Source organism: Sus scrofa, chromosome X, assembly GCF_000003025.6.
Source record: "Sus scrofa isolate TJ Tabasco breed Duroc chromosome X, Sscrofa11.1, whole genome shotgun sequence".
NCBI lineage: Eukaryota > Metazoa > Chordata > Mammalia > Artiodactyla > Suidae > Sus > Sus scrofa.
The window spans coordinates 15,388,109-15,415,381 of NC_010461.5; the positions used below are offsets into that span (position 1 = coordinate 15,388,109).

Sequence of the window (27,273 nt, forward strand, 5' to 3'; positions counted from 1 at the left end):
CAGCAACGCCGGATCCTTCACCCACTGAGCGAGGCCAGGGATCGAACCCGCAACCTCATGGTTCCTAGTCAGATTTGTTTCTGCTGCACCACGACGGGAACTCCAGAAGAGTGACTTCATTGGTCTATAACTTCGTCAGAGTATGATGAAATCTGCTGACCTATCCAAGTCATCTGTCAGGCTAAACACCATAGTATGATGCCCAGCTACCCCTCAGACCCAGAATCTAAGGCCAGGTAGGGTGGGGATATTACCAGTAGGACGCCGAAGCTTGTGAGGTGGCTGCAGGTACAGGTGGTTTCATTCAGCCTCCGGGCTTTGACGGAGCAGCCATCAGATGACCAGCCTCCTCTGCCACCTGTTGGCATTGGAAAGCGTGTCCCATCAGCAACCGCACCAATCACTGCTCCTTCTTCCCTGAACCCCCTCCTCCTATCCACTCAAGACTTGGAAAAAGGTATGGCTGGAACCTACCGTTTCTGCCCAAGTCCCAAAATACACATCTCACTCTTAAGTCATCCTGTAGCAGAGAGAGAAATTACAAATCATTAATTTACTGAACTAAAAAAACCTGAAAAGCAATTAGAAAAAAAAATGATGATTTTTTAAAATTTCACAATCTCACTCTTGATTGTAGAAGAGTTCTCATTTTAGACGGGCCTCTGGAAGCAAGAGCGTCTCATATGGGTCCGAACTTAAAACTCAGCAATCGTGCCCGTGTTAAAAGGCACATTCTGATGCAGTGGGTCGGGGTTGGGGCCTGAGAGTCTGCATTTCTAGCAAGCTCCCAGGTGCTGCTGCTGCGGCAGGGCTGTAACCCATCCTTTGACTAGCGAGCTCATAGGTGATGTTCAATGTAAATTGAACTACGACGCTTTCTCTTTGGAGGTGAGCGTCAGGCCCGCAGCCGCAGATCTAAGGGCACTAAAGACGGGCACCAAGAGCTTGCTTTCCGCACTGCTCCTTCTTGGGAGTCAGGAGGTCCGCGCCTGGGCACCTGCAAACCCAGCGGCGGCGGGGTGCTGTGGTTCCAGGCCTACGGGCTTCCCTAACCGGGTCTAAGGTTCGGCTGGATCTGCTTCGTCTTGGGCCGAGTCTCACGGGCAGAGCTTGCATGAGGTGTTTCTGGTCAAGGAACCGGCCAGCAGGCCCCTCCCACCTGGCTCGGGTCGACGTGCTTTAATGTCACCGTCACATTCCTTGTCAAGTTCTTAACCGTCAGGTTCGCGATGCTCGAGGATATGACATAGCTGATGAGAGAGAGGTTCTCCAAGGCAGGGTCCTAGCACATCGAAGAGTCAGTAAGACGGCAAAGGACATCGAAACATTACCCGCCGCGATCAGCGCTAGAAGGCGCCCGAAGAACTATTTAGTCCACACTGGTTATTGTACTACCCAGGGCAGGAATTCGGGGGCAGGGAGTCAAGAGACTTTCCCAAGGACCACACACAGAAGCAGAGCTTGTGGCACGACGCGCTGCTCTCAATATTGAGTTAAATTTTGAAGGCTGACACAATCAGGCCCTCATGAATCTTAAAGGGAACACAACATCGAGCCATGTGAGCTGTGCGTTCTCGAGCAAAGAACTTCCAGTTACTTAACCTCTCTGTGCCTCCATGTCCTCATCTGTAAAATGGGCATGACAGCTTCATAGGTTCTCCCTCACGGGATTGTCCAGAGGATTAGAGTTAACATTTCTAAGTGCTTATGAGATGGTGCCACAACTGATAAATGCTCTGTGTCAGTTATTTATCCTCGCCAGCATCACTAGGACCTGTTTAAAAATAAACTACAGGAGTTCCCGTCGTGGCACAGCAGAAACAAATCCGACTAGGAACCATGACGTTGAGGGTTCGATCCCTGGCTTCACTCAGTAGGTGAAGGATCTGGCGTTGCCGTGAGCTGTGGTGTAGGTTGCAGACGTGGCTCAAATCTGGCGTTGCTGTGGCTGTGGTGTAGGCTGGCGACTGCAGCTCCGATTCTGCCCCTAGCCTGGGAACCTCCATGTGCCGCAGGTGGCGGCCCTAAAAAGATAAAAAAATTAAAAAATAATTTGACTTCTAGCAGGCTTAAGAATAGGAGGATTAAACCTCCCCCCCCCCAAAAAAAAAAAACTAAAGCAAAAGCAATTAGAGGCACCCTTACCTGAAACAGGGCAGGTGTTTCAAAAAAGTTGAACTGCACCCTGGAAGCTAGCGCCACATCATTAGCGGGTAAATTACTCATCAGTGAGGAAGGCAGAGTAATAGCACCTATACTATTCTCAGGAGCCTGAGTTTCCAGAGAAACCTGAAAACCAAGTAAAAGATCATAAGAATATGTGGGGCTAGTAGTAACATGATGAGATGGGAAACACCACAACTACTTAAGACAGAGGAGCCTGTAAGGACATTTATTTGTGGTTCTTGATGTAAAATCAATTCTTCTTGTTTTCCTGACTGCTTCAAAATCAGAGCCTGTGTAATAGGGAGATGCGACCTCAGAGCAGAAAAGAAAACATTCTGAGGATAAAGGATACACAGAAACAGGCAGAAAGCGCAGGATATTGTGCCAATTGTATCGCAGTAAAGCTTGAAGGGAAAAAAAGAAAGTTCAGGCTAACTGCAGAGCCCAGGAGACCATAATGACAGACACGCCGATTTGGTGACCTGTTAGAGCAAAGTCATCATAGAACCACATATACCAAACTTGTAAAGGGAAAGACGATAAAAACTAACTTACAAGGCAAGACTTGGTTTTACGTGGGTGTTTTCAGCCCCTAATCCCTCTACTAGGTGGATAGAGAAACACTAGAAGCAGGATTGATACTCAGCACCATTACTCACACCAGTGTAGTCATAACGCTTGTTAAAATATTGAAATGGGTTGATAAACAGCTGGTGTCCCTGTTCTCCCAGCTGCGTGGAACCCACTGGACAACCCCCCCCCTTTACCCCCACCCCGGCTGCTAAAGGGTTAACGCTGGACGCAACAAGGGCCTCTGAGGTCCTGCTCCAGCCAAGACCAATGTCCTTTTTTTGAACCTGCGGTGGCTCATTGTTCCAGAGGTTAAATATTTTGAATATCACCCCTGAGTATTAGCAGTAACTGCCTCAGTCATGAAGAAACAAGGACTTGAAACATATACAAGAAAAGGTCCCGGAGTTCGCATTGTGGCTCAGCAGGTTAAAAACCTGACATAGTGTCTGTGAGGATGGGGGTTTGATCCCTGGCCTCGCTCAGTGGGTTAAGGATCCCACGTTGCTGCCAGCTGTGGTGTAGGTTGCAGACAAGGCTGGGATCCCCAGTGGCTGTGGCTGTGGCTGTGGCATAGGCCGGCAGCTGCAGCTCCGATGAGACCCCTAGCCTGGGAATTTCCATATGCTGCAGGTGCAGCCCTTAAAAAAAAGAAAAGAGGAAAGGTCTTTTCCACAAGAAATGTGCATGTACCTGAAGATGTGCAGGGTCTTGGGCAGCAAAGGTAGTTGTGTCAAAATTACTGGCATTCACTCTGATCACAGCCAGAGCCAAAGAAGCGGAGGTCAGACTTATGGTCTTAGTTGAAAAATTCAGCTGTAAGCCGATGTCGTCCACTACCCTCAGTAATCTGTAAAGAGACGTAGCAGTTCAAACTCAGCACTCCACGTTGTTTTTCCCAGTCTAAGCAGAATAAGCCATTATGAACCTCGTCCGTGGGAGAACAATACTTGGCTATAATTAATCATACAGAAGCACCATTATCAGTAGCGAGTCCCCTCTTACGAGCACCTAGGGTTTGCTAAGTCATACCTTTGGGCCAAAGGGGCCAGCAAGGTGGGCGGGGAATGAAGGAGATTGCTGACTTGGTGTACCATCTGTCCTGCGAGGTTAGGCTCCAAGCTGCCTAAGGACAGAGCCTTCTCCATCCGGGACACTTGGTTCTCGAGATCAGAAACACTGATGCTGCTCGTGTGAACGATTTCTACAACAGAGAGCCAAATCACCTTATGAACACATAATGGAAAAATCACCGAGAAACATGCAGAGACTCTGTGACCTGGCAAACCCACTCCTAGGTATTTGCCCCAGGGAGATGAAAACATGTCTTAAGACATGTTCATAAATGTTTATAATAGCTTCATAATCATCCCAAACTGGAAACTGCCCAAATGTCCATCAACTAGAGAGTGATTAAACAAACTGGTTCATCCATACAATGGACTATTATTCAGTTACAAAAAGGAAGGAGCTACTGACTCATGCAACAACATGGATGGGTCTCCAACAGTCCAATGCATTAAGTCAAAGAAGCCCGACTCAAAAGGCTACATACTGAGTGATTCTCTTCATACGTCGTTCCAGAAAAATTGAGAGCATAGGGAAACACAACAGATCAGTGGTGCCAGAGGCTGGGGGTGGTGAGTAGGAGTTGACTATCACGGGACAAGAGGAAACCTCGGGGACAGGGGCAATGTCCTAGACGATGATGGTGGTTTACGTGACTGTGGGTGTTTATCTAACCCCCCAGAACCATAAAAATTTCATTCATCCATAGAACTGGATGAATTTTACTGTATGTAAATTATACTTCAAGAAACCTAACTTAAAAAAATGTTCAAGTGCATTAGTGTATATTTGTATAAGCACAAATATACATGTATTTATATCATGCATACAGAACTTGATATGGGTAACTAGAAGCTCTTTTGTGGGAAGGAGAATATTATGAAATTAACAGCTGGACAACAGCTGTAAGCCTGATTTTTTTTTTTTTTTTGCTTTTTAGGGCTGCACCCGAGGCATATGGAGGTTCCCAGGCTAAGGGTCAAATTGGAGCTACAGCTGCCAGCCTACCCCACAGCCACATCTGCGACCTAGAATTACAACAAACGTGGGAACAGTGTGGCTTCTCATATTTACCTGTCTTGTCAGGAGGTGTGCTGGTCGTGATGACATTCGCAGCGGCAGACGTGATGGGAGAGGGAAGTGAGGCTTTCACAGGTGGCAGGGTGTCCAAAAGATCACTTGGGGACGTAAGGGAAGAGATAGTTCTAGATTGTGGGGGCGTATCAATGGCAGGGCTGGAAGCTATGGGAGCTGAAGGCCGGGGAGAAGGAAGGGGAATCTCCCTGGTTGGAGAGTGAGGGCTCTGGGTCACAGGGGGATGAGCTAGAGGCTCAGAAAAAGGGAAGGCACTGGACAACTGGGACACAATGGTGGCCGGAGGAGAAAATAGGATGGAATTTCTGGAAGAAGAAGGTGGTGGGCCATGTGGATGACCAGCAAGACACGCAACGGGATCCTGTGGGTCACTAAAGGAAAGAATCAGAAAGATGCGTGTGAGACACAAATGAGCTATAGAGGCTAATCTCTTCTGGCAACGCTGTGACATCACCAAGGTGACATGGCTGCATCAGGGACCTGCCACTGCACGCCCTCCATGTACCTGCCACTGGCCTCCTGCCCCTGCCCACTGCCATTACCTCCCCCTGTGAAAGGAATTAGCCAGCAGGGATGCTCTTTATGAATTCCCATTTCTGCTTCACTTGTTCACTGCTGCTCCTGGACCCGAAACTTTATCACTTATCAGTCAGTTGACATCTTGTAACGTTTCCAGGTGCCTCTTAGGGAGGGAAGCTATTAAAAATGCCTTGTGACCCAATGGGTGGCTTTCCATAAACTAGGAATCTCTTTTTCTTTTTTTAGATTTTACAAAATTGATTCTCAAGAAAAAAACAGAACCAAGCGCCCACACCGTTCCAAACAGACATACATTTTTTTTTTTCTAAAAACCGAGTCAAACATCAGAGTATCTTTTTCCTTTAAGATTCAAATTCACACTGATAAAACGGGCTCATAGTTTTTAGAACAACTGATTTGACTTAGAGGCTAAAGCATATCTACTTCAGAACTATGTCCATAATCAATTCAATAACTCTGGTGTCAACTCAGTATTAATATCAGGTTCAAAGGGTATGGTGTAAACGGAAAAGCAGCTCTACATTTTCCAGTAACAATAAAATGTTCTTCAATTTTTTCTTACAGTTTTTGCAACCAAAGAACATAATTCTGTCCATTACAATTACAATCTCCTGCGTGTTGATAGATATTAGAAAAATATGTAAAATCATTGTCAGTGAATTGTAGAAGAGAAAATTTTAAGGTCAGCAAATTCTCCTGCTGGTCTTCTTGGTGGGTCACAAATAAGTGCTTCCCTTCCAAGAAACTTCAAATTTAGGTCATTTGCATGCACTGGTGACATTGGCTGGGAGAGGAAAATCACACTGCCATTTTTTTTCTTCAACTAATTGAATTTTGTTTCAAGAAAGTCTTAAATTGAGTTAACAAGAAATACATTTTTGTGAAACTGATGAGCACAGGAAATTGAATCAAATTTTATCCTGCTATTTTGCCATGGGCACTAACTAGCACATAGAATGTGACCAAGATAATCTTGTTTGCTAATGAAAAAATCCATCAAGCTGGGACCAAAAGGCTGGTCCCCAGCTACGACTGTAGCTACGCTCTCACTGTTACTGTAGCCCAGTGGTTCTCAAACTTGGCTGTGCCTGAGAATTACCCAAAGGATTTTTTTAAAACATAGGTTTGTGGCCTTCTCCTCAGTGTCTGAGTCAGGTGGTCTTGGGGTGGGGTGAGGCTCACAGGTCCATGGAAGGCTGGGAACTCATCTACCATCTGGCACAAGATCCACCAGTCTTGGGATGGGAGGAGGAGCAACTAGAAGAGGCAACAAACGATCGCCCAGGGAAGCCTCCGAGGGATCCAGTGTTAGATGGCGACTTAGAACACCGATGAGAACGTGTTCTTGAAGCTTCTCTGGGGTTAGAGGAGGGAGGAACATCAGGTTGAGAAACGTAAGGAAAGTCACATGCATAAAAAGAAATGCCAGCTCAACCCAGTCTGGACCAAGCATCGGGTTGGCGGCCTCTCCCTCCTGGCCTGAGGTTCAGGAAGCAATGTGGACAAAGGGGTGCCAGAGAGTCAGAAAGATGTGTCTCGACGCCTTGGCCAGGGATCCAGCTGTCACTGCTCCTCTGGGCAATCCACCCAACTTCTCTAAGGCTCCAGTCCCTAAATTGTATAAGGCAGCAGCCCATGTAGCCAAGTCGTGGCAAAGGGTTTTGCTAAGTGTAAATTCAATTTCCTTCGTGTTATCTGGCCGTCTGCCTAAACCAGACCTTCCAGTATGGGGCTCTCCATCACTGGGCTCCACCATGAAGAGGTTGCCCTGTACTGCCCTTGTCACTTCTGCTAGTCAGAGCCCTCCATCCACCGGGTGAAGTACATGGGGAGTGGCAGAGCAGTAGTGGGCAATACCACCTAGACTGTAGAAACCTTGGCGTTCTTTAGCGCCAGTGCCAGGGCTCCCACCGCAAACCAAATGAAGTAGAATCTCGGGTGGGTGCAGGCATCCGTATTAATTTTATTCTTTTTTTTATTAAAACAATTTTTGGTCTTTTTAGGGCGCACCTGCAGCATATGGAGGTTCCCACGCTAGGGGTTGAATCAGAGCTGCAGCTGCCAGCCTATGCCACAGCCACAACACCACCAGATCTGAGCCGCATCTGGGACCTACACCACAGCTCGTGGTAACACCGGATCCTTAATCCACAGAGCGAGGCCAGGGATCGAACCTGCATCCTCACGGATACTAGTCGGGTTCGCTACTGCTAGGCCACAACGGGAACTCCTAATTTAAAAAGTTTAAAAAAAATTTTTGGTATTCATTTTAATGTGCTTCTTTGCTGAGGCATAGCCTACATACAATAAAATGTACTAATGTTACATTTAGAGCGGGAAGAATTATAAAAATTTTAATTGCAACGTGCATACCTCTATCATCCCCACCCAGATCAAAATATAGAGTACTTCCAGCACCTCAGAAAGCCATCTTGACACATTAGTTTTATTTTTCATTTTTTTGGCCACGCCCATGGCGGAACCCACGCCCCCGCAGTGACCAGGGAAATCCTGACCGACCCGTTTTAAAAGGGCCCCAGGTGTTTCCTAGGCACAGCCAGTCTTAAGAACCAAGGTATCGGAAAGACACTGGGCCGTCATCTAATTCTAGCTTAATGGTTCTCCAATTGGGTTACACATTAGAATCACCCCACATAGGAATTTTTTTTTTAAATCTGCAAACCTGGGCTGCACCCCAGACCAATGACATCACTATCTCTGAGGGTGGGATGCAGGCCTCCGTGTTTCTAAAACTCCCCAGATGATTCCAATGTGCAGCCAGAATTGAGAACCCCTGCTCTATTGTGTAGACATGCCCAACTCAAAGTAGGATCCATGAACCAGCAGCACCTGCTTCACCTGGGCGCTCGTTAGAAATGAAGGATCTCGGAGTTCCCGTCATGGCTCAGTGGTTAGTGAACCCGACTAGCATCCAAGAGGACACGGGTTTGATCCCTGGCCTCGCTCAGTAGGTTAAGGATCTGGCGTTGCCGTGAGTTGTGGTGTAGGTCACAGACGTGGCTCAGATCCCGAGTTGCTGTGGCTCTGGTGTAGGCCGGCGGCTACAACTCCGATTCGACCCCTAGCCTGGGATCCTTCATATGCCGCAAGTGCGGCCCGGAAAAGACAAAAATAAATAAATAAATAAATAAATAAAGCAGGATCCGGAGTTCCCGTCGTGGCTCAGTGGTTAATGAATCCAACTAGAAACCGTGAGATTGCTCAGTGGGTTATAGGAACTCTGAGGTTGCTCAGTGGGTTAAGGATCCGGCGTTGCCGTGAGCTGTGGTGTAGGTCGCAGACTCGGCTTGGATCTGGCATTGCTGTGGCTATGGTGTAGGCCGGCGGCTACAGCTCCGATTGGACCCTTAGCCTGGGAACCTCCATATGCTGTGAGTGCAGCCCTAGAAAAGAAAAAAAAAAAAAGAAAGAAAGAAAAACACATGTCCTTTTGCTAAATGCAATTTTTATCCGATTGTAGAAAGGTACAGAAAATTCTGCAAAAAAAAAAAAAAAACAAAGAAACAAGAAAATCACCCATAATACCAGCAGGCAGGCCAATCAGTGGGAACTTTTGTGAGCATTTTCAATCATTCACTTTATGGGGTTTTTTCATGTAAATTTGTATACATTTGTGACCACACCATCCATGACTTTTAGGATCATCTGCTATTTGGAAGCATCCATCTCCCATCTCACCTCCACTGGGGCAGAGCTTAAGGCAGTGATTTACAACTTTAGTTGCCCATTAAAACCACCAGAAGCATTTTAAAAACTTTTTTTTTTGGCTTTTTGCTATTTCTTTGGGCCACTCCCGCGGCATATGAAGGTTCCCAGGCTAGGGGTCGAACAGGAGCTACAGCTGCTGGCCTACACCACAGCCACAGCAAGGCAGGATCCGAGCCGTGTCTGCGACCTACACCACAGCTCACGGCAACTCCGGATCCTTAACCCACTGAGCAAGGCCAGGGATCGAACCTGTGTCCTCACAGATGGTAGTCAGGTTCATTTCTGCTGAACCACGATGGGAACTCCACGTCAGGATATTTTTAATGCTCCCCAGGTGATTCTGCTGTGCAACCAAGATTGCAAACCATTGGTTTAAGGCAAGGGAAACTTAATACGAAAGAAAACTTTGCCTTTCTCCCACAATTGAAAGCCCTTTTTCACCATCAAAATTTCCAAGTTCCTTAGCCAGCATGGCAATTAATTTGATTTTTTTTTTTTTTTTTTTTTTTTTTTTTTTTTTTTTAGGAAAAGAGGCAGCATATGTGCTACATACCACTGCAGTTTTTTTAACTCTTCCGGAGAGGAAGGGCAGGGGATCCTGACAGAACAGCAGCACTGCTCTGAAGGAGACAGAAGAAAAAGAAAGAAGACAAAGCATGGTCAAAAATAAGGCAAGGTAGAAACTCAGAGCCATTGAGTATTGAGGTTCTTACACCGATGGCATTTTAAATAGGCATTAGAGCAAAACAGGTGATAAAATAAATTGGATACCATTATACTGACAATTATATATAAATAGTAGGTACTTAAAAATATTTATTGAGAGAATAATTTGGGGGCAGGTTATATACATGCAATATCAACTGCTCTTTAGCAACTCCTAAGAGGAATTCAGAAGTAAATATATCGCGACAGCAATCGGCCGAGCACTCCGAACAGAATTCTCCCCTTGCAATAGAGTCTGTTTTGTCATGTTTGCAAATCCAGTACACTGAAACTTTATTGAGAAAGCAGAAAAAAAAAAAAATTCACCTTTTAGAGCTCCCGAAAAACTGCCCAAGGACAAAAGAGTCAAAATATAGAGCCGTAATATACGTAAATGTATTCACTGTATTTTCAATTTTAAAAAGAACCCATCAAAGTCATGTGGGGAAAAAAAGAGTCACATGAAAACAAACACAGCAATAACGACAGAGACAACTTACCCAATGGTTGAATCTTTACTGTTGGCAAAGCAACCATCACAGCACATATGTTCATTGTCTTATTCAGTTTTACTGTGAATGTACAATTTAATGTGCTGTGAAGAGAAATACATATAACCAGAGTGTTACCAAACTGGAAATCTACCTACATACTTGTAATTGCTTTTTAAAATTTAGAGTGAGCAAAGGGGACACTGACACTGTGAACTTGCAATGTCACCCTGATACGCTTGCAAACAGCCACTACCATGGCCTGAACTTTTACCCCAAAGATCTTCTACGACAAGGTATTTATAGAGGTTTACATTCATAGGGGTTGCAAACCAGAGACCCTCTGACCACACACAGCTGCTGATTCATTTTGCCGGCTGGCATAATGAACATCAGGGGTGAAATCAGGTTGCAAAGACAAGCATCCTGCCAGCTAGAGCCTTAACCCCCAGCCGGCTACTTGCCTGGTGTCTGGAAGCATGTGGGTTTCCATCAAGAGAGCCCTTTCACATACTAGCCTAGATGAATATCAAGGTCTCGTAAATCCAAAATCTCTCTGGCAATTCAATCTAGATCATCGGACAACTAGGAGTTTAAGACATTCTGTTTTTTACTTTAGTCTGGGTTTAAGGGAACAAAATATTAATGTTGTCAATAATGAAAAGAGGTAAGTGAAATAACTAAATACATAGAGTGGATAGGGATCCGCTCTACAATTTCATGGAAGACTTGCCACTATTGGTACCCACGAATCATTTGATGAGTAGAACCTGTTATCTTCTAGGACTTTTACGCTCATGGAATGCTCAAGATTCATGTAGTGAGATTACTGACCTAAGAGCCACTGGCTTATGCAGCCAGGATAGCCAGTGGCCATAATTTCAAATGATAATCTGTGCACCCTTGAATAATCGTAGGGCCATCTCTCTGATTCGCCCTTGCACAGACTTTTTACTTTCTTTCCAATCTTCTTTTTCCCTCTCTCCTTCTCCCAAGCTTCATATTATGTTTCTTCTTCTCTGTGTGGCCTTCACCCTGACTGGACCACTGGGAGCCAGTTGTAGGTCCTACATGGTGGCCTGTTGGGCTAAAGACACCAATGATCCTTAGCTTCACAGAATCAGAGGCAAATGGCCCAACACCACGCATGCCCCTGTGCTTCATAAAGAAATGAAAGGGGAGTTCCCGTGGTGGCGCAGTGGTTAACGAATCCGACTAGGAACCATGAGGCTGCGGGTTCGATCCCTGCCCTTGCTCTGTGGGTTAATGATCCGGCGTTGCCGTGAGCTGTGGTGTAGGTTGCAGATGCGGCTCGGATCCCGAGTTGCTGTGGCTCTGGCATAGGCTGGTGGCTACGGCTCCGATTAGACCCCTAGCCTGGGAACCTCCATATGCCGCAGGAGCAGCCCAAGAAATGGCAAAAAGACCAAAAAAAAAAAAAAAAAAAAAAAAAAAAAGAAAGGAAAGGATGGATCTGACAGTGAAACGTGTTTGGAAGAATTAAAAATTATATAACCAAATGTCATTACTGCGTATTTATTTTAGAGGAACGCCTTTGAATGTGCACCCGAAGATTCCTCAATACTTTATTTCTCATGAGTAGAGAAATAATGATATGTATAAAAGTATTAAAAATGACTGACCTTTGGGCCTCTGCTGTAGCACATACTATAAAATAAGTCTGAAACAAAAAATATGTATGTTACTTTGACAGTTGAAAGTGTCAGGCAAGATGCCCCAGGACGAACCGTAGCATCACAGAATCTTAGAAGCACAAGAACCCTAGAAATCATCCGACTCACATTCCTATCAGATGACTGACATATCATCGAAGCTATTCAGGCCATGCATGCTCCACTTGAATACCTCCACTGCCAGGGAGCTCTCTACCACACCAGGGAGCTCATTCACCTGAAGCCCTGGTTTTAAGAAACTTGGTTTTACATGAAGGAAAATCTATACCCTTGTAATGTGCATCCATTGAGTTTAGTGCTGATTTTTGGAGTAATGGAACTAGCCCGTAAATTCTCTTCCATGACAGATTTAGGGTAATTTGAATACACATCTCCTTAGGAATAAAGAGCTCCGTGCTCTCCCTCAAATAATAACAATAATTATAGACAAGTGCAGGATGTACTAGGATTACCTCACTCAGGGTTTGCAGGGTTTTGTTGAGTTCTGATCGTCTGTTAATAAAATGAGAAAGTGACACGGAGATCACTGGTGATGTCAAATTCAAAACAAGTTAGATTTTTAGCAATTAAACTAAGCATATGGTATTTATTGCTTGCAGCATTCACTTTGAAGAAACACCGGGTATAATAAGAGAGTCCTTATGTGGAAAAAATCAATTATTTATATGACAAGGGAAACTAACCAGATAGAAGCTCTATCAGTTCTAGCCAACAGCAAGATATAAATTATGGGTGAACAATCTCATTAGTCAGTAGGCTACCGCAACCCCCAGGCAGCTTCTTCAGGCAACGGGCCAGAGGAAAGGCTGGCCGAAGGCAAAATGTGAGAGGAGCCAGCCACTCACGCCGGGGGCCCTCTGCCCCTGGGTTCTTCCTCATTCCCTCTCGGACGGACCTGGCCTGCCTTCCCCTCTCACAGCTGCTCTTGAGGAATCGCCCTCATTCCTTCCTCTCCTCCAGCCCCACTCCAACAATGGTTTTATTTCTTCGGTGTGGCAGAGCTTCACCTGAACTTAGGATGAAAGAAATTGAAAGAATTCACTCTAAGGCAGCTATTCTGAACGGAGGGTGACTCTGCCCTCTGGGGGACATCTGACAGTATCTGGAGACATTTCTGATTGTCACAATTAGGGGCAGGGTCGAGGCCAGAGATCTGTCACACTTCCGGCAATGCTCAGCATAGCCCCACACGACAAAGAACGATCAGGCCCTGAACGGAGAGCAGTGCTGAGGCTGAGAAACCCCGCTCTGAGGACTTGGCAATAGTTCCTGGCTCCAGGGAGGGTCTGGAGAGATGGATGGTGGCAACGGTAACCAGCTAGCTTTTTGAGCTGCCAGGAGCCGCTATAGCATAACTGTGCTCAGAAGCCACCTTCTTTCTGGGGCGTTCCCTGGCCCCTCCAAGCATGTCTAACCCCTCTGCCTACTCTACATTCAGACACTTAGAACATTCTTTCATACCTTGTACATGTCACCTTCACTGTAGGGACCATCCTGTATAGTTATCATTTGTTTGCTGCCTGCTTCTTTCCTATCAGACGCTAGACTCCTGGATCTCAAAAGTGGCCTCGCGTTGGAACCAGCTGGGAAGCTGTGACTCAGGCCCTAAGTACTGGTTTAAATGGCATGGCGTGTGCTCCCCAGGTGATTTTACTATGCAGCCGGGGTTGAGAACCACTGCTCTAGACCCAGTGTTTTGTCTCAGAGAGTCGGGCTTCTCCCGATGTGTACCCCCAAGGCCCAGCACATAGTAGGTGCTCAACAGATTCCTGATGGCTTTAAATGAACTCATCTATATTTCAAGTCTAGCAACTAAAATGAAGTACAAGTAAGCGAAGCTGTGTTTTTTTTTTTACAAATTTATGAGGTTAAAAACATGCTTCCTATCACCATTATTCCCAATCTGAAGTTTAAAATCCCTTTGAGGACATTAATACCTTCAGGGTTTTTTTTTAATTTCACATACATACTTTGAATCGTTAGAAAAAGCTAGGTTTTTCATCAGGAAGTCAAAATACAGGCATAAGGCATATGACCCATATTCTGCCCATTCCAGTCCTCACTAGTCGAACTTTTTGCCACTGTAACCTCAGAAGAGCCCTACACATGTTTGATATCCAGCAGGTGGAATGACGCTGTTCTTCTCCAGACCTTGGCGTTGCCGAAGCATCAGAAGCAGGCAGGTCAAAATGCTAATGCAAAGGATGCCTCTTAGAAGAGTTTTGCTTCGACCTCGGCAAGGTTCTTCTCTTCAGTGTCAACAAAGGTACTCCCCAGACTTCTGGATTTGGTTCAAGAGTTTACGAAAATCTCTTTGGAGAGAGAAGAGCAGAGCTGAGAGGAGATGAATTTCATCGCTGATGCTGCTTCCCTGCACGAAGGCGAAGGCTTAGCCTTCCCCTCCCAGTGACAGTCAAGGTAAGACTTACAGTTGGCTGACATTTTGACCTACTGTCTAACTAGAAGGAAGCACTTATTTGCAATGCCTTGCTCACTGTCTGTGCTTGTCCTTGTCAGCTGACGTCTACTTGACAACGACCTTTCTCTGACTTGTGAATGACGGATGCCTCGTGAGAGCATGAATAAATGGTATACACGGGGTCCTACCCTGAACTCTTCCTGCAGACTTGCTGGCTACCAAATCATATTAAAACTCAAACACCAGTTCAGATGGAGCTCTTGAACCCATGGGTAATCATGAGTCAAATCCATTTCGCCTGCAACCTGCCTTCATTAATCAAAGTCCTTTTAAGACGTGCATGTCCTCCAAGCAGCACTGAGCCTAAAGAGGAAGATGTTTGCCTGGGTTGTTCTTTTCAGAAACTTGGAGTCAACTGTGTCTAGTTCCAGCTCAGCTGGTGAAGGCTGGACCCCATCGCCCTCCAACTGGGCCTGCGTGAATGTCAGAGGGCTGAAAACTCCACCCTCAGACCGTGCTAAGCGCCCCCATTTTGCAATGTGCAGGCCCATCGCCTAGTTACACCTGCGCAGAAGGAACATCACCATACCTTTTCCCCATCACCTTTCTCCATGCTCCGCACACTCCCATAAATACCCCAAGCCCCTAGTCTTTGGGGAGGCAGATCTGAGGATTATTCTCCTCAGGTGGCTGCCTCGGGAATAAACCCTCTCTTTGCTGCTTCGCAGTGTTTTGGCTTGCCGCGTGCACATGGGGCAGAATGAATCTGGTTTGGTGACATACGTAATTCCACAGCATCAAAGACAACAGCATCATGGTGACATTAACTGATTACAGGTGACTATGGTTAGTCTGCAAAGATCTCAAGAGCTAATTCTTTATAACCTCTTGGTCCGTCTCTTTCCTACTTTTGGTTTCCCAAAGATAGCTCAACAAGTATCTTTCCCTAGTTGATGTTTAAAGTTTTAAATCAAACAGCAGATTACTCACTTCATTTCACCTAAAGACAGGATTCCAGTTAAGGTGCCATTAGCCACAATTTGTTTCTGTTAGAAGCAAAAAAATCATTAAGAATACAACATACATTGTTTTGCTTTATAATAACACTTTCTAACAAGAAGTCGTTCTTCAGTTTTTGTTGGCCACCCAAAAACCTACACGCCAAAGATGGATTCCTAACTGCATGGAATATTGCCTAGCAAATGATCAAATCCATATTGGCTGAGTCAGTTTTTGTTTTTCTGTTTTCTTGAAAAAATATTCTGAGAGTTCCCTTGTGGTGTAGCAGGTTAAGGACCTGGCATTGTCACTGCAGCAGCTCGGGTCACTGTTGTGGAGTAGGTTCGATCCTTGGTCCAGGAATTTTCATGTGCCACACATACAGACAAAAAAAAAAAAAAAAAAAAAAAATTCTAAACCAGCAAGTCTGATGTGCCAATTTCTGTCTTTTGTTTATTCCAAGGGTTCCCCGAGAAGCTCTCTGTGTGAAAGGTCCCAAATTTAAGTAAAAGATCCCAATGTAAAAAGGGACACTTAGTAGTAATCATCACAGCATTTCTAGCACCTAGCTCATTGCTTAGCACATAGAAGGTGCTCAGGAAATATTCACTGAATGAACAAACCACATTTATTTTAGCTGGCATCCCCTGAACCAGTCTAGGTTATGGGAAGGCTGATACGACTGTGTCTGAATCCCCCAGAGGGTGAACAGAATCAGATGGAGAAGACTATTGTTTTTTTTCAGCCACACCCACGGCATGTGGAAGTTCCTGAGCCAGGGACTGAACTCATCCCGCAGCACTGACCCAAGCTGCTGCAGTGACAACACAGGATCCCTAACCCACTGTGCCACAGGACAACTCTGAGAAGACTATTTCTAGAGTCAATATATTATATTTCATATTGCTAGGAGTTCCTAAAATAATTTTAAATTTTTACTGGTAATAGAATTCCAACATTCACCAGCAAACCTAGTGAAGACTAAAATATGATTTTTAACAAATTACCATGATTATCACGAGGTCAAGCCCTTTCGACAAAGCTAGTATTTTAACAACACACTTTATTTAAATTTGATCATAAATATGCCAAAAACCACAAATAAATTGAACCTTAGGCAAATCTTTGAATATACAAAAACTCATTTTTTTAAAATTGCAATTAAAAAATCTTTAAAACCTACCTGGGTAACATTGATTTCTTCGTCATACTGAAACATTATCTCGCCTCTAAAAAATGCTAAAAAGAAATGTTCAAAAAGAAATTTGAGATGGCATTCTTAGAGTTTCAGGATTGATACAACACAGAAAAAGATTATCACATGACTTTAAAACAGTTTCATCCAATTCTTTGTTATTCACATTTTCTTTTCTATGAGAAATGATGATCAATATAATTTTCAGAAAATATCATCTATACATTTTATAGAATGTACAAAAAGCATGCAGAAAAAGAAAAAACTTGTCTCCTTGTCAGGAAACTTTCTCCCTACATGCTTCTCATCAGGACTTTGTTTCCCTTTAAGATGTTAACTGGAGGAACGGTAGCTCTACCATCGAAAATCTTTTTGAGCTGTTATAGTTGCAGTTGTGTAAATACAGGAGGGAGGAGAAAGTATTTCTCAGCAGTTAAGCAGCCTTATGGAAGTCTATTTATTCCTTGCCATTTTCTTTTTTTTTTTTTTTAATTTTCTTTTTTTTTTATTTTAAGGGTGAATTTTATTGTTATTATTATTTTGAATCGTTATTTCCCCAATACAAATTCTTTTTTCTACCGTACAGCATGGTGACCCAGTTACACATACATGTACACATTCTATTTTCACACATTATCATGCAAAATTGGCAAAAGACCTGAACGGACCTTTTCTTTTTCTTTGTAAAATACAGCTACCAAATGCACTATCTTTCCTAGGAACAAAGTTGAGATTTTGCTTGGAAACTTGAATGGCGTGCAGGGCAAATCCCTTCTTCAGTTGAACATCTCATTGTGGTTTTTGTCCCAGAAATGCCAGAAAACCCTGTCCTGAAAATGCTCGCCTTGGGAAATACTGAACCCAATTTCCTGCAGGGTATGCTTGGAGGGGCTTTGGCTCTATCTGGAAACAAAGAAAATAGGGACTCCGAGGGCCACTGTGCACACTTCATAATCTACAGAGACAAAAAGTGGCCTCTTGAACAGAAGGGCAAGGGTAGCATATACACTAGAACAGGGCTCAGCCAATTTTTTTGCTAAGAGATCGGAGAGCAAATATTTGAGGTTTTGTGGGCTGTATGTTCTCTGTCGAAATTGCTCAACTTTGTGGGATAAGAGCAGCCGTAGACAATACATAAATAAATGGCATGGCTGTTCCAATAAAACTACCTACAAAAACATGGGGCAGCCTATGATTTGGACTCTGTACAGAAGCATGCCAACTCCGGGGGCAGGAGGGTGGAAGGCCTCCCTGTCTCATCTTTGATTGTGCTCCAAAGCAGAGCTGAGTCCCATAGCCACCTAAGTCCCCAATGGTCCACTGCCACTTAAGATGGCTGACAACGCCACTACACCAGAGATAAACAGGACTTACCCTTTTTTTTTTTTTTTTTTTTTTTTTTTTTTTGCTTTTTAGGGCCACACTCGTGGCATATGGAGGTTCCCAGGCTAGGGATCGAATCAGAGCTATAGCTGCCAGCCTACACCACAGCCATAGCAACGCCAGATCCGAGCTGCGTCTGCGACCTACACCGTAGCCCACGGCAATGCCCGATCCTTAACCCACTGAGCGAGGCCAGGGATCGAACCTGTGTCCTCAAGGATGCTAGTCAGCTTCGTTAACCACTGAGCCACAACGGGGAACTCGTGACGTATTTATTTTAGCAACTTTTCTATTGAGAATCTCAAGCTCTGCACACTGACACCGAAATTTCAATTAATGCCCTAAGTAATTATTAAAAGTAAAGATGCTTGGTATAGGCAAAGAATTTACTTGTCCATTTTGGCAAAAACGGTAGCTTTTAAAAACTACATTTAGGGCCTGTGTGTGTGCTGACAGCCACAATTTTTCTCCCTCACCCCTCCATTCTCCGAGTTCATCCTTGAGTCTTCCTAAGCACAGGCCGAGGTTCATAACCGTGCTGCATGCACAGTGGTGTCGGGGCAGCCAGGAATCCCCCACCATTTGACCCTCAGCCTAACTATCTGCTCCGCTCCCAGGTTCCGCATCAGCCTCCAATTCCCTTAATGAACCCAAGGTGGAACCTGCAAGAAGTGAAGGTTTCTCGTTTCTGGCAGGATAACGTGGAATTTCTGGTGCCAAAAGAGTTGGTCCCCTGAAGAGGTTGTTTTCACCAGACACTAAAACAAATGGTCAATTCAGTAGCTGAACTGGGGAAAACATTACTCCAACCAGCTTCCTGGCATCTGTTACTCAAGATGACCCGGTCTTTTGACTAAATGTTCAATTTTCAAAGAGTTATCAAACGTCATGCAGACATAACACTAAGCCAGACATTAGTCACCAGGCCGAAACATAGATGAAGCATGAAAATAATGCAATGATGGCGAAGTCACTCAAGAGAAGGGTGTAAGAGAGGAGGTGGGAGGAGGAGACAAGAGAGTGACACAGTGTATGAAAGGGAAATGGATCCAACACAGTTGGTTCTCCTTTCATCAAAGCCAGCTGCTATGTTCCTTCTTACGGTCTACCTGGAACATACTATCGGCAGGAAGCTCATGTCAGTAAATCTCTCATTTACACCAACAGAAAGTGTTTGTGGCACAGTCTTTCGATGCAAAGTTTTCTTGTTTTCTAAACTATCCAACCTTAACTTACTTTACTTGAAATTGTTTCTTAAGTTCTTCAAACAAATGACTAAACTGCTAAAAGGAACAGAATGAAAGGAAAACATTCCTAAAATGACTGGCTTTGTTATAGCAATGGAGCCACACTAAGACTTTAATATTTTAAGATACATGATTACCTTCCTGTTCTCTCCTCCCCTGCACGATCCAGTTCTGACCTGCCGCACCGTGTGTTTCTGCTTTTCACATCGGCTTTCATTGGCTTTAATAAGGGAGGGAGCTCAGAGAGCCAAACCAACGTGAGAAAAGCGGTTGTTTCATTCCTTCTGGCCCATGGCAGAAGGGAAAATATTCTTATTTCAAAAACAGCATGTTCTCAAGAGATTTCCATCTTAATTTTTAAAAATAGTGGACAGCCTTAGAGATGGCAAAATATACTGCGGACACTGCTGGAATTAGCGTCCCGTTAAACTAGGCGTACGTGAAGTTTTCAACATTCTAGCAGTTTGCTTTATTTTTGGCAAAAGACAGCATTCCCTTTCTAAGTCTTAATACTTAAGATCCTATGGAAAAGCTCGAAGGATTTACATACAAGAAGTGGCTTTCCATAATTAAGTTCATTATTAATTATGTTCATGAATCAACTCTAAGGGTATTAGCTATGGATTTAAAGCGATGGTGAAAAATATTTGGTGTAGAGCTCCATGTTCTCATACCAAAGAAGTTAACCCATTCTCTCACTTTCAGCCAGATCCAAAATTTGCTTTGGTTTTCATTTGAGACTCTTAGTAGCCAGGTGTTATGAATCAGAGGGACACACATCACATACTCAATAGCAGGAAAACAAACCATTTCTCTATGGAGCTAATTTATCTGGTGATGCATAATGTACCCAAGAACTTACCTGAGTCATTGCAAATAGATGACAAATTGCAGTTATTTCTCTGGGGTTTGACACCTGCAAATAAAACACAACCCAGAGGGTTAAGCATGTTAACACCTGTACTTACATACTATATTGTTAAGAGAATTCACAAATTCAAGTAGTAAACGTGTCCCAAAAATATTATGTGCCAGGTACAACTGGCTAGATGGATTCCACAAAAACTAAAGGAATAAGAGTTTTCATTTCTTAGTAGTCCAGCTATGGAACAGGACTCAACTATTCTTTAGTATGTCAGTGTCTGACCGCCTACTCCTCCCTAAAATTTCTGTCCACTTATAAAAAGAACAGCATGACTACAACTGAGTATAGAGACTTTATTTATTTATTTATTTATTTTGGCTTTTTAGGGCCACAACCGTGGCATATGGAAGTTCCCAGGCTAGGGGGTTGAGTCAGAGCTACAGCTTCCAGCCTACACCACAGCCACAGCAATGCGGGATCCTAGCTGAGTCTGCGACCTACACCACAGCTCACGGCAACTTTGGATATTTAACCCGCTGGGCGAGGCCAGGGATCGAACCCACATTCTCACGGATCCTAGCTGGGTTCATTACCGCTGAGCCACGACAGGAACTCCCCAGCACAGAGACTTCAAATGAAATAGCCCTTACTCATAAATCCTCCTTCTTTTCCTGGGCAGGGGAGTCCTTGAACATTAATGCTGATCTTAGCTCCTTGCACAAGTGTATGTATGAAATAGCATCAATATTATGATGTCATTTCACATGGGCCAAAACTACAAAATTCAGAAGTGGTTAGCTGAGCCCCTACCATCTTCGATGGGCTTTGGGAGGTTCCAGATACAGACTCTGCCCTCACCTAGCTTACAATCTAGTGGGTGATACTGGCCAGTAAATGAAAAGTTATGGTGAGGAAAAAAATGGAGGGATGGCCAGTACAACAGCGCACAGAGGCGTACAAAGGAGGCAGAGATGATGGGAGCTGAAATAAGCCATGTGAGAACGAAAAACTTCATACGCATTACCTTTAGAAATACCTTCTCCTTTGGTGAAAGGAAAGGCACATCTCTTCCTTGATTTAAAAAGAGCTCAGATACTCCTCTGAGAATCTGTCCTTCCTTGATGTCATCCTTTTGATGAAGTATAAGAAATCTACAATACCTGTGAGGGACGGATGCTAATAATGTATTTAGCAAACTGCCAAGGGGAAAATGTTGTCATGGGAAGAAGTAGTTGGCTGGTTTGGTCAGAATTACATATGCAAGGCCTGCGTATGTAATTTTATTTCCACCGCACGTTATGAGTGCTTAATTCTTTCCTAAGGGAACCGGTGTGGACACAAACTAAAATTAAAAATTGAGTTAGTGCCTGTGATATGGTTTCTGCCAGGATGATTTAGTTCACATTTGGTGTGCAGGCATCAGGCTTCAGCTGAGTTTTGATTCTCCGAGCAAACGGAATTCAGCTGCCCAAAGTCACCTGACATTCAGATTTCTCTATCATTCCACAGCAATGTTACCCACGCCAAAGGAGAAAGGTTTTGTTTTGTTTGGATGGCTGCCCCTGTGGCGTATGGAAGTTCCTAGGCCAGGGATTGAAGCTAAGCCGCAGCTGTGGCAACGTCAGATCCTTTAACCCACTGTGCCGGATTAGGGATGGAACCCGCACCTCCACAGCGACCCAAGCTACTGCAGTTGGATTCTTAACCCACTGAGCCACAGCAGGAACTCTTAAGATTTCATTTTAAATATACTTGCTTATGGATATAACTCACCAGAAACATACACTATGCAAATACTATGGAACATACATATGGTGGGTAGTAATGCTTTAAATGTTCTTGACAACCATTGGTCTATTGCTCCCTAAGCTTTTCATTCTAGCATCTCCCATCTTTTCTCTAAATTTTTTTTTTTTTTTTTTTTTTTTTGGCTGCGCCTGCGGCATATGAAAGTTCCTGGGCCAGGGATCAAACTCATGCCACAGCAGCACCCTGAGCCACTGCAGTGTCAACACTGGATCCTTAACCCACTGCTCCACAAGGGAACTCCTCTGTCTCTAAATTTTAGTGGCACCTTCATTTCCAGGGAGGTGTGTCTTTTGCTACTCATTCATACTGAGCGGGTTTTTTTTTTTCTTTGTAGGGCGGTTAGCCGTAATCTCCCCCAAGTACATGGCCATAGGTCATTCTTTAAATCCTAAGTGAGAAAACTTTGGCTTTAAAGGCCTAAATGTGTCAGTCTCTGCTGCAGCTACTCAACTCTTCACTGTGGCAGAAAAGTAGCCATGGACAAGGTGTAAACAACTGGGCGTGGCAGTGTCCCATTTAAACTTTGTTTACAAGAATAGCTGGTGGGCATATTTGGCCCACAGGCCACAGCTCGCCAAGCCCTGCCTTAAATCAACCGGAAGCCTTTCTTAAGCAAACAAGCAAACCGTGTGTCCTTAATCCTGTAATAGGTACGTAAAACTACATCCCTTTTTTGATTTAAAAAGAGTTTGAGATCCACTCCTCTAAGATTCGTTCCCTCACAAATTGCATCTCACTGAGACTCATTAGCACCAGCCCTTCTATCTCCCATGTCTCTTAACCGTGTCAGAAATACTTGCGTAATCATTGCACTTATCTGCACACGTGTTCATGTTAGTTATCTGTTTGCCTTGTCTCTCCCCACAGACTAGAAGATTCCAGAGGGTGGGCATTGTGTCTGATCATTATTACATAACTCCAAACGTTTAGTACAATTTCAGGTACCCAGTGCATAAAAATCTATTCATTAAGAACAGATTGCATTTTTCAAAGGGGGGAGGGAGAGAGAAAGAAAACATAAACACCAGCCATTTGTTGTATTTTACTTTAGTTATAAAAAAACAGTCTCGATAATGATAATAAGTCATACCTGAGGCATTGAAGGTTTTTACTATAGTGATTTTAGTTTTTTCTGCAAAGAAGCAATTTAAATATTAGAGCAGAATTGTTGCTTGTTTTTAAAAACAGTTTGCCATGAGTATCATTTTAGTGAAGTACTAAAAAAAAAAAAATCATACTGTTGACACCTTTAAGACACTACTGGTCATCTCGGCAGCAGAATGAATGAGAATGTCATACTCAGATCATATACTGGCAGAGGGTGGGTCTGGGGCTTGGATTCCCATATGTACCCGGTTAGATCACGCCTGTTACACACCCGACTGCTTACAGAATTCTACTGCAGTTGCCATGCACAGCTGCTAGCCTAATGAATGTGGACTTATACTTCAAATATGCAGAATTAAGTCACTATCAGGATCTTCAGGTGATAGGTTGTAAAGAGCAACTGAATCAGAATAAAATTCAAGGGAAACAGTAAACACAGGATCTAAAACATTGCTAGCATACTCGAACATCAGGAAAGTATTCTGCTCTTTTATTTAGGAGGTAATATACTAATAACAACATATTATTGAGAGAGAAGATTATTCTCAGACAGGCTGGGAATATCTAACTACAGTCATACTGAACAAGCTCACGCAGAACCAGGACAGAACTGTTCAAAGTCAACGACTCACAGGCAAATATTGAGGAAGCAAACCTTAGAAAGAGCTTCCCAACACATGTTGGGGACAGAACCCATGGCTCATTTCCCGGATCATGGAGAACCAGTTTCAGAAATCCTTGCTATAAGGATGGGCAGTTAGAAAAGACTGTGTTCAGGGCACAGATTCGCAAAGGTCGGTCTCCCAGGGCGAGTGCCAAATTCTGAAGAAAACACAAAGCTGAGATCTTGGAGAAGCACTTGAGAATGATGATGTTATACGGACACTTTCAGAAATCTGACTTCTTTATATGTGATTGAGGAGCTGCGGTTTCAACATGTGGCTGAGCCGTGGGAAATGATCAGTGGTGGTTATAAAGGCTGAGAGCATGGTGCATTATTATTAAGAGTCCTTTAAATATACCACTTTGTTTGCCCTGATACTTTCCTTTCCAGGGCAAACAAAACACAACTGTGACAGGAACTTCTGTTTCAATTTAAAAAAAAAGCGCTTTGGGGAAAAAATGGTCAGCCTCACTGATAATAAAAAATGCAAACTGGAACCGAAGGAATTGAGAGGACGATCGCCTCATACATGACATGGTCTCAGTTCTGGGCCAAGGTACAGTTATAATAACATTCTCAGCCACTGCTGGCAGGAATGTTGCTGGGCACGAGCTTTCTAGAAGATCACTGGGCAGTAGGGATCAAAGGCCTAAAAATGCTCATAATGCTGACTCATTAAGTCCAATCTTGGAAACGCATGCTACAGAAATCAGGGATGCATGCAAAGACGTTGGCCAAGGATGCTCATTGCAACAATTTTTAGTAAAAAAGCAGAAACAAATGTTCAACGTGCAGTACACAATGGAATATTATCAAGTCATTAATAGGAAGGGATGGTGGAAAATACTTATACTTTAATATGAAGTCAAAAGGGCAAGATATAAAAATGTATGTAAAGCGTGACTGGTTTTGTTATATATATACACACACAGACTGTGTCTGTATATGTAACACTGAATGGAAATACAGCCAATCATGAACAGTAATGTCTTAGCAGAGTAACATTAAAGATGCCTACAATTTTCTTCACTGCGTTTTTCTATATTCCTCATTTTTATGAGCTAAGCTGCATCACTATGACAATCAAAAGAAACAGTAAATGTTATTTTAGATGGAGTGCTATAACCGTAAGAGTTTGGACGTTCAGGAGTGTGACGACACCAGAATTACAGTTCAATGCCAAAGTAAAACGAGGAATAAATCAACAGTTGAAGGCATCGGAAATGGGCGAGGAGAAAACTTTTACTAACCAACCCAGAAGACCACACAAGTGAGGAACCCAAGCAACCACCCAGCGCAAGCAATGATGTTCATACAACGACTTGACATTACCTGTTTTGTTCAAAGTAGATAAGACACTTGAAGTAGCATCTGAAATAAAACCATAAAAATTAGCCTAACTTTTGGCCTGATTAACGAATACACGCATCTTTTGAGGCTCCTTAAACATTTCACTATTCTCCCAAATCCTGGAGAAGTTAGAGAGTCTCGCAAAAGCCAACGTATTTGTATTTGCGAATGTATTTGCCACCCATCCCTTCACCACGCTGTCCATTCCCCAATCCCCGGAGACAATGCTTGAGCAAGTATTCATTCATTTAAGAATGTGCTTCCTGAAAACAAGTTTTAGGTCTCAAACAAAGCAACACTCTTATAATTAGTAGGCTTAAATAACTCATGTATGTCGTTTAATATTTTGTCCCCCTTTTTCCTATTATAATGAAAGTCCCTAAGAGGTATGACCTTTCCACAGTTGAGTGCTAACTGTAATACACAGCCCTGTGGATGCTTAATGGATTTGTAAGTAATGGTATACTCTTGCAAAGCAAATTTTAAGAAATTCTAGTTTAAATTTGGAGCTCTTGAACATGAGGTTCAACTACCTTTTAGGCAAATCACATTTTGATCTTGTTTCACCTAAAATCCAATTTAAAATCTCCCCTACTGGTATTTCTTTAAATGAAAATCCTTCCCCGAATTTATTATTCTAGGTGAAACTTTAGGGGAGAAAAAAAGGCAAGTATTACATTATCACACATTAAAAAACAAAACAAAACAAAACAAAACAAAACATCCACATAAATGGGATCCAAAACCTACTGCCAAAGCAATTTTGAAGATGTTCTTTCACTATAAAAAGTAATTGCCCATAAAGATGATAATGCTGGCCCTTCCCATTGGACCAAATGTGAATTTCAACCGGTTTTGATCAGCATGAGCTGCATTTATGTTTTTTAGCTTCTTAACCACCGACAACATGGTGAGAGGTCATCTTAACTAAGAGATTGTGAAAAGTGTTGGGGTTTGACTGCCATAAGCGGTAAGGCTGTCTACCCACAGAGAAAGGGAACAGGATGTGCTGCCCTGCCTCCCTCCCTCCAATAGAGCCCCATTTTTTGCCCTTTTCCCGACCATGATGAAGCCAGATTTTTTTTTCACTTCGTACTACTTAAAAATTGATAAAATCATCTCTAAAAAGGCTGTCTTTGAACACTCTGTGCCTCTAAAGCCAGGCCGCATCATACTAAAGTCACTGGATGTGCTTTTCACATTTAAACAATCTGGCCTATAAAGTGTGTTGAAGAGCAAGTGAAATACGACCCTGCAGATGTCATAGCTATTTCTCCCCTTCCACCGAACAGTTAGACTGGTGGGAGCTTGTCCTCTCTCCGCGATAAGAAGAATTTTATCATTTAACCAGAAAATGTAGGTTGCTCTCCAGGGTTGACAGTTTAAGGGAGTTTTCTGTTCTTGCTTGTCATTTGAATAAGGAAACCTTCAACGCCATTCATTATACTTATATTCATACTAAGGGTTATCACTTTTCACTTGCTTCAGAAAAATTCTTACCGTTTAGGCTTGTACTTTCAACCTCTTTTGTCCCGAGAAAAGAAAGACAACACAAAGATATGAAGTCACAAACTTAGCAAATTGGAGCAAATACGGTTTTAAATTTTTTCAAAATCTTGCCTGGAGTACCATTGGAGTAGGGGACAAAACCAACGAGAGATGATTCAGCTGCAGGAGAAGGAAAAAAATGTCCAATTAATGCTTTGAAGCAATTATGTGTTGAATATTAAAGAGTTAGAACTTCTGAGATATCATTATGAAAAGTAGAAGACATGCTATTAGACCAATATGCAGTTACATCTGCAGGTCCCATCATCACGCAGTGAGTATACATTTAATCAGAAAATCATAGAGAAAGTACCCAAGAGATGAAATGGGTATAATTGTTTCATTTTACAGATAAAGGACATGAGACTCAAGACCACAAAAGCCTACTCTGACCTATGGAATATTATGGAAATAAGTTTAGGAACCCCAACAAAATAGAGAGACACTACCTTCAAAAGTCTTCAAGAGAGTTCTAGAAGACATTTTTTACTTGAATAATTTGTCAAACTACCATTATGAAACATGTTGGCATCTTGGCTCCACTCTGTTTATAATGGCACCTGGTAACTCTTCTCCTAGTGAATTTAGCCTTTAAAAAAATAACATTGCAGGAGTTCCCACTGTGGCTC

General features: G+C 43.3%; 1 protein-coding gene across 2 annotated transcripts in view; it reads right to left on the reverse strand.

Moving 5' to 3' along the window:
• ADGRG2 (adhesion G protein-coupled receptor G2) overlaps positions 1-27,273 on the reverse strand; it is a 148,420-nt gene that overhangs the window by 17,782 nt on the left and 103,365 nt on the right. The window contains exons 5-22 of one of the 2 annotated variants that reach the window (XM_013985969.2): positions 26,726-26,764; positions 26,597-26,620; positions 25,079-25,117; positions 23,066-23,107; positions 20,164-20,217; positions 16,660-16,715; positions 15,468-15,523; positions 12,511-12,550; positions 12,008-12,045; positions 10,374-10,468; positions 9,722-9,788; positions 4,879-5,270; positions 3,769-3,940; positions 3,430-3,586; positions 2,146-2,289; positions 1,160-1,282; positions 475-520; positions 255-358 (exon numbers count right to left, since the gene is read on the reverse strand). In XM_013985969.2, the coding sequence (XP_013841423.1) occupies positions 255-358; positions 475-520; positions 1,160-1,282; positions 2,146-2,289; positions 3,430-3,586; positions 3,769-3,940; positions 4,879-5,270; positions 9,722-9,788; positions 10,374-10,468; positions 12,008-12,045; positions 12,511-12,550; positions 15,468-15,523; positions 16,660-16,715; positions 20,164-20,217; positions 23,066-23,107; positions 25,079-25,117; positions 26,597-26,620; positions 26,726-26,764 (1,688 nt within the window). The remainder of the gene's footprint in view (positions 1-254; positions 359-474; positions 521-1,159; positions 1,283-2,145; positions 2,290-3,429; positions 3,587-3,768; positions 3,941-4,878; positions 5,271-9,721; positions 9,789-10,373; positions 10,469-12,007; positions 12,046-12,510; positions 12,551-15,467; positions 15,524-16,659; positions 16,716-20,163; positions 20,218-23,065; positions 23,108-25,078; positions 25,118-26,596; positions 26,621-26,725; positions 26,765-27,273) is intronic. The other variant, XM_021080654.1, reaches the window with a different exon arrangement.